This window comes from Nylanderia fulva, unplaced genomic scaffold (genome assembly GCF_048542155.1).
Source record: "Nylanderia fulva isolate GAGA-0341 unplaced genomic scaffold, ASM4854215v1 Scaffold67, whole genome shotgun sequence".
NCBI classification, from domain to species: domain Eukaryota; kingdom Metazoa; phylum Arthropoda; class Insecta; order Hymenoptera; family Formicidae; genus Nylanderia; species Nylanderia fulva.
Window position 1 is genome coordinate 486,830 of NW_028190775.1, and position 7,482 is coordinate 494,311.

The 7,482-nt window shown below is 34.3% G+C and overlaps 1 protein-coding gene across 4 annotated transcripts; it reads left to right on the forward strand.

Annotated features, from left to right (window-relative positions):
• The first annotated feature begins 4,094 nt into the window (after positions 1-4,094).
• Positions 4,095-7,232, forward strand: LOC146720557 (uncharacterized). 4 transcript variants are annotated; one of them, XM_085488274.1, is made up of 11 exons: positions 4,095-4,294; positions 4,582-4,713; positions 4,951-5,055; positions 5,455-5,565; positions 5,656-5,760; positions 5,852-5,962; positions 6,053-6,157; positions 6,243-6,353; positions 6,444-6,548; positions 6,672-6,748; positions 6,835-6,892. In XM_085488274.1, the coding sequence occupies exons 1-10, from the start codon at positions 4,159-4,161 to the stop codon at positions 6,746-6,748; spliced, it is 1,098 nt and encodes a 365-aa protein (XP_085344400.1). In that variant the 5' UTR covers positions 4,095-4,158; the 3' UTR covers positions 6,835-6,892. The 4 variants fall into 4 exon arrangements, with proteins under 4 accessions (XP_085344400.1, XP_085344401.1, XP_085344398.1 ...); XM_085488275.1 differs by lacking the exon at positions 6,835-6,892 and having other exon boundaries at positions 6,444-6,567; positions 6,672-6,735; XM_085488272.1 differs by lacking the exons at positions 6,243-6,353; positions 6,444-6,548 and having other exon boundaries at positions 6,659-6,748; positions 6,835-7,232.
• Positions 7,233-7,482: the final 250 nt, after the last annotated feature.

Below are 7,482 nucleotides of genomic sequence, written 5' to 3' on the forward strand. Positions count from 1 at the left end.
TTGAAAAGGGCTGCAATGACAGCCGAAACGTTGTATTTCAAATAATTATTTATAATAAATTATCGCCAGTCTGGTCGACTTTAAACGTTGAGGAGTGGTTTTTTATTTATTATAAAGACATTCTACAAGTAAATGAAAAAATTCTTTTAAATAGATATATCATTCACCGAATATGCAAGCAATCAAGATATATAGAAGAGAAGGTGCAAATGTAATCCGTGCTGATATATTGGTATTTGTAGTTTATGTAACAAATATGAAAAAGTTTGAATCTATAGAGTTTATAAAAAAATTAAGTTATAAGATAAAAAATATTATTTTTTGCACTTTTTCTTATACTAATATATAAAATCTTCTGAGGTTTGGTTAATTTTTTTATAAAGTCTTTAGATTCGACCGTTTCCATATTTGTTACATTAATTAGTCTTAAGCTTTATTTTAAGCTGTTAAAGAAATTTGTATCACATCCCAATTAAAAGTTATATCTTACTGAAAAGTGTGAAAAAGCCCTTCTTTCACATTTTTAAATAATATATCTCAAAAACCTGACATGCCACATTCGTACCTTTTTCTCTATATATCTTGATTGCTTGCACATTCGATGAATGATAAAGCTATTTAGAAAAATAATTTTTCTATTTGCGTTTAGTATGTCGTTATAATAACCGTGTTATGGAAAGTATGATGTCGTCAATATAGCCAAAATATATATGTATTATACATAATTTTGTACTGTCGCTGTACTAACCGATCTAAGTACAAAATTATGTATAATACATTATATTTCGGCTATTTTGACGACATCATATTTATCATTGTTACGTCTTGTTCGCAGTCGCGGCGTGTTATTCGCGAGTGTATGATTCGCGTTGCACGTACTCGAACTATTGCGCGAGACAACGTCGTATTACGGAAATTTTTCCGGGGATACCCACGACGAAGGGTTTTCCGACAAAGGTTGCACGATGCGGAGGGAGGGGGAAGAATGTGTTACCCTTAAAGTAGCAGTTACGACGTGGAGCCTATCTGTAATTCTACAGTTATGATTGTGGTCCCGTCTTCTATCCTCGCCGGGACGCTATCTGGGTTGCGCGAGTAGTCCCCGTATATAGACTCGCAAAGTTCGCATAGGTCACCCGCTCGTGAGAGGGTGAGGCGGTTGCTACAAGTTCCGCAAACTATCCCAACTAGTAATCCACCTATGGTTAGGCTATGTTTTCGGATCCGCGTCCAAAACAATTTAGAAGTTCGAGGTAACGCGGCGAAGCATGAAAGACAAAGAGCGGCTTTAGTTTCAAAACGGATGTACCCGATACCGACTTGACAGTAATACGGAGGCTCGAGAGGTATTAGGAGATTAACTCTTGGAAGAGGGGTTACACCTCTAAAGAATATTGGGCACATCTATACCTGCCACGTTAGTTGTATTTTAAAAGATCATGCGTTGTTCGCTCGTAGATGGTTGATGAGACCGGATGTTGTCGAAAAGTCGATAGATGTCGGTAAAGTGAGTCGATGTGGCGTCGATACAACGTCGACAGCTGTCGGTAACGAACGTCGGTAGAGACCGTTGGTAAGTGGTCGGTAATCGTTGGTAACGAACGTCGGTAAGATGTCGGTAAAAGAACGTACGTCGGTATATTGTCGGTAAAAGAACGTACGTCGGTATAATGTCGGTAATGTCGGTAAATCAAGAGTGTTCTCAATTGATTATTATTTAAGTGACTATTTTGTTGTACGGATTTTACGAAGTTATTTCTTGAGCCACGAAGATTTTTAAGAGATTGAATTATTTGCGTTTTTCCGTGTTAGAAGTTCGAGAGTTGCACCGCGTGTAATGGGCGACCCTAGTTTTATAGCCTGACCCTTTTTTTATAGCTTCCGCAGTGACGATGGAAAAGAGGAAAAATGCGTCGGAGATTTTTCTAGAATATTCTCTTCCACGTGGTAGAAACGTCTCTGAATTTGCTAACACGCGCGATTCTTTAGGTTAACGTGAATTTCACTTACCTTTAGTAGCACTTTCTTGATCGTGTCGGCTCGTACTTGGAGGTAGTGCGTGCGGCGAGGGTCGTTCACTGGGATGTTTGGCGGCGGCAGGCGTCGTGGTTGGAACGTTATTGGTATGCACTTCCACTGTAGGAGTTCGTCGTTGTTATTATTTTTAATGTTGAAAATGTCCTCGTATTCAGGATCGGCCTGATACTCCACTCCGAGGAATTGAGAATATTCCTCGGTCGCTGATTCACGATAGAGTCGGTTTAGTTTTCGTAATTGATTCTTCCTTCCCGCGCGTCGCGTCTTAGGCATATTGATGCATCCTCTGAATGATTACTCAAATAAGGAGGGTTGATATGCGGCGGACCTCACTATCAATTCCTTACTTTGGCAAATGCTGAGAATGTTAATTCTAACTGTGATGAGCGGTGGTCCGCTCCAAACACAGTTTAAATTATTCTGAATTCAAACGCCGTATGACAAATTTAAACGCTATCGTATTTTATCACGGGAGTGGAAGTTTTGAAGAATACTGAACACTAGTTTTCACACATGAATACACTGATTTATTCGTATAGTAGTACAGAATTCGAGACTAAAACTTAGAATTAGAATTTAGATTTAGACTTAGAATTTAGAGTTAGAATATTATATTTAGAGTTAGAATTTTAGAATTAGAGTTAGGATTTAGAATTTGGACTTAGAATTTAGAAGTGCAACTATACTGTTCGGTGTCGCGCAGAGAACTGCCGAAATTCGGGACTACTCTGAGGTCCTTCGTTTCGGCGGCTCGGGCCTGCGGCGGCGACAGTGTCACGTCCGGCCTTATTACTATGTCCGGGTATGTAAATTTTTTTTTCATCTGTAAGGAATAAATCCTAAAACTATCAAACATCATTTGAAAAGCGCGCCAAAGCCGGCCATGACGCTTAATTCCGCCTAGAAACTAAGCGTGGCGCTTCGTAGCGCCTAAAGATCTTCCACCACAGTGAGAGCCCCTACTCCGGAGAGTTCCCCCTCTCCAGGCCGCCGCAGGCCCGAGCCGCCGAAACGAAGGACCTCAGAGCAGTCCCGAATTTCGGCAGTTCTCTGCGCGACACCGAACAGTACAGTCGCACTTCTAAATTCTAACTCTAAGTCCAAATTCTAAATCCTAACTCTAATTCAAAAATTCTAACTCTAAGTATAATATCCTAACTCTAAAATCTAAATTCTAAGTTTATATTTCGGCTATTTTGACGACATCATATTTACCATAAAACATTTATTAACGACATTCTATAAGTAAATTAAAAATTCTTTTAAATAGTTATATTATTCATCAAATATGCAAGCAATCGATATATAGAAGAGAAAGTGCAAATGTTATCCGTACTGATATATTGGTAGTTGGTATTTGTAGTTTATGTAACAAATGAAGAAGTTTGAATCTAAACAGTTTATAAAAAAATTTAATTATAAGATAACAAATATTTTTTTTGCATTTTTTCTTATACTAATATAGAATCTTGTGAGGTACGATTAATTTTTTATAAACTCTTTAGATTCGAACTTTTTCATATTTGTTACATAAACTACAGTCTCAAGCTTTATTTTAAGCTGTCGAAGAAATTTGTATCACATCCCAATTAAAAGTTATATCTTACTAAAAGGTGAAAAAATGCCCTTTTTCGCATTTTTTAATTATTATATCTCAAAAACCTGACTTGCTACATTCGCACCTTTTCCTCTATATATCTTGATTGCTTGCATATTTGATGAATATGATATAGCTATTTAAAAAAAAGAATTTCTTTATTTGCTTTTGGAGTGTCGTAATAACCGTTTTATGAAAAATACGATGTTGTCAAAATAGCCGAAATATATAATGTATTATACACAACGTGGTACTTTTGCATAGACGCTTAAGCGTAAGCATAAGAATCTTGATTGGTCTATAAACATATGCATAAGAAATTCAACCAATCGAATTTCTTATGCATATGCTTATGCGCTTATGCAAGAGTGTGTGCTCCCGCTTAAGAGTGCCGTGTAAACGTACATACTGATTGTCAATTGTCGACGTCGGTCTTGCTGGCCATTTTGAGAATGTAAAAAAAGCGGGAAGGAACAGGAGGCCATTAGCCATTAGTAATACGTGATACTGGTTCATTTTCCAAAATGTATAGTTTAGTGAAATTTTATGACGGTATACATTATGTATGCAAGTCGAATACAATTAGTGTTAGTAAAGGAATTATCAAAGCCACGTATAGCAATCGACGCAGATACACAGCAATTATTCTAGCAAGAAATGGTAAGTAGCAATATTTTTTATTTTTAACTGTTACGTTATTGTAAAAACTGTTATATTAAAGTCATGCCGCTGTTATACAATATCTGCATTTGCTACGATATTTATATGTGTGCGTGCGTACGTGTTGCGTGTGTGTGTGCCTAGAAAGAGAGAGAGAGAGAGAGAGAGAGAGAGAGAGAGAGAGAGAGAGAGAGAGAGAGAGAGAGAGAGAGAGAGAGAGAGAAAGAGAGAAAGAGAGACAGAAAAATTTGAACTAAAACTAATTAATTTTATTTTAACTTGTTCAGATAAGGAATCAGTATTAAAACAAATAGTAGAAAATATAATTGAAGGAAAACCGTATATTATATGCAAAAGAATTAACTTTGAAAACAAAAAAGTAAATAAATTTGGAAATGATGATGCTCAAGTACACTTAGGTGAGTTTCCTTAATATTAGTAAATTGTATGATCGCTATTTTAAGCGTGATCTACAATAGCAGTAAGTAAGCAGTAAGAGTAAACAGTATGAAATTGGATTGCCCATTTCGTCAGGAGTAATAAAATAAACAAACCTCATTTTGTACTGCTTACTCTTACTGCTTACTGCTATTGTAAACCACGCTTTATAATAAATATATATTAGTGTAGTTTTGCTTCTTACTTTTATATTATAGATAATGATACAAGAATAAGATCTATCGATGAAAATATTTACAACAATGTGACTGCCTCGCAAGAAAAAGGCTGTGAATCTTTTGTAAATGATGCTGAAATGCTAGGTGAGCTTCCTTGGGGCAAGGGATGTCCTCTCCGGGGGGATACCTGTAGTATCCTCTCGGGGGATGTGTCCTCCTATAGGACGCCGGTCGGGTGGTCCACCGTGAAGTAATGCTCACGCGGTTCCGCGGTGGACAATACCCATACGACCAGGGGCTTCAGTCAGGTTTTAGGTCGGTCCCCCGTCCGATAGTCCCTCGGGATACTACGGGCGGGAATCCACCACGAAGCCTCCTGGCCCTCTCTCAAGGGTCAGGACGCAAAGTTTGGTTTAGGCAAATTTCCTGACTCTAAAAAAAAAAAAAAAAGGTGAGCTTCCTTAATATTGGTAAATATTATGATTGCTATTTTATTATAAATACTTGATAATAATGTAGTTTTGCTTTTTACTTTCATATTAGATATTAATACAAAGAAAGGCTCTGTCGATAAAAATACATGCTTTGAAGAGACTGCTACACAAAGAGAAAACTGTGAATCTCTTAAAAATGATGATGCTCAAGTACTATTAAGTGAGTTTCTTTATATTAACAAATTTTGTGACAGCTATTTTACAATAAACATTTATTAATGTAGTTTTGCTTCTTTCTTTTATATTATAGATAATGATACAAGAATAGGATCTATCGATAAAAATATATACAACGATGAGACTGCCTCGCAAAAAAAAGGCTGTGAATCTTTTGTAAATGATGCTGAAATGCTAGGTGAGCTTGCTTAATATTGGTAAATATCATAATTGCTATTTTATCATAAAAACTTGATAATAATGTAGTTTTGCTTTTACTTTCATATTAGATATTAATACAAAGAAAGACTCTGTCGATAAAAATACATGCTTTGAAGAGACTGCTACACAAAGAGAAAACTGTGAATCTCTTAAAAATGATGATGCTCAAGGACTATTAAGTGAGTTTCTTTATATTAACAAATTTTATGACAGCTATTTTACAATAAACATTTATTAATGTAGTTTTGCTTCTTACTTTTATATTATAGATAATGATACAAGAATAGGATCTATCGATAAAAATATATACAACGATGAGACTGCCTCGCAAGAAAAAGTCTGTGAATCTTTTGTAAATGATGCTGAAATGCTAGGTGAGCTTCCTTAATATTGGTAAATATCATAATTGCTATTTTATCATTAAAACTTGATAATAATGTAGTTTTGCTTTCATATTAGATATTAATACAAAGAAAGACTCTGTCGATAAAAATACATGCATCAAAGAGACTGCTGCACAAAGAGAAAACTGTGACTCTCTTAAAAATGATGATGCTCAAATATCATTAGGTGAGTTTCTTTAATATTATCAAATTTCATGAATGTTATTTTGCAATAAACATATATTAATATAGTTTGCTTCTTATTTTTATATTATAGATGATGATACAAGAATAGCATTTATCGATGAAAATATATACAACGGTATGACTGCCTCGCAAGAAAAAGACTGTGAATCTTTTGTAATTGATGCTGAAATGCTAGGTGAGCTTCCTTAATATTGGTAAATATCATAATTGCTATTTTATCATAAATACTTGATAATAATGTAGTTTTGCTTTTTATTCTCACATTAGATATTAATACAAAGAAAGGCTCTGTCGATAGGAATACATGCATCAAAGAGATTGCTGCACAAAGAGAAAACTGTGACTCTCTTAAAAATGATGATGCTCAAATATTAGGTGAGTTTCTTTAATATTAGCAAACTTCATAAGTGCTATTTTATGATAAACATATAATATAGTTTTGCTTCTTACTTTTATATTAGATACTGATATGAAAATAAGATCTATTGATGAAAATATATATAATGATATGAAAATAAGATCTATTGATGAAAATATATATAATGATATGAAAATAAGATCTATTGATGAAAATATATATAATGATATGAAAATAAGATCTATTGATGAAAATATATATAATGATATGAAAATAAGATCTATTGATGAAAATATATATAATGAAAAGGCTGCCTTGCAAAAAAAAGGCTATGAATCTTTAGAGATCAATGACTCGCAAATATTAGGTGAGTTTCCTTAATATTAACTAAAAATTTAAAGTATCCCACATTAATGTTATGTGAAGTGTCGGTTAAATCAGCTGGTTTTTTAATATGTTGTAGCTTATAATCTATTGAAAAAAATGTAATAGGCTCAAAGCTAAATAATAGGTACTAATTTATACAATCAGTCAAATATGAAATACTCGGGCTTTGCGAACTGCTTGCCTGGCTATACTCAATAATTGTTTATTAATTAGCCTTGAGATTATTGCATCTTTTGTTCAACAGATCATAAGTTACATTTGAAAAAAAACAGCTTGTTTAACTGAAATTCATTTCACATAAGATTAATGCGAAGTACTTTCATAACTATTATTTTAGCATAATTATTTGATAATAATTCAGTTC

Coding starts and splice junctions, on each gene's coding strand:
- LOC146720557 (XM_085488272.1), top strand. CDS start 4,159: ATGTATAGTTTAGTGAAATTTTATGACGGTATACATTATGTATGCAAG. Junction 5,963..6,052: donor TGATGCTCAAGGACTATTAA/GTGAGTTTCTTT, acceptor TTTATATTATAG/ATAATGATACAAGAATAGGA. Junction 6,749..6,834: donor TGATGATGCTCAAATATTAG/GTGAGTTTCTTT, acceptor CTTTTATATTAG/ATACTGATATGAAAATAAGA.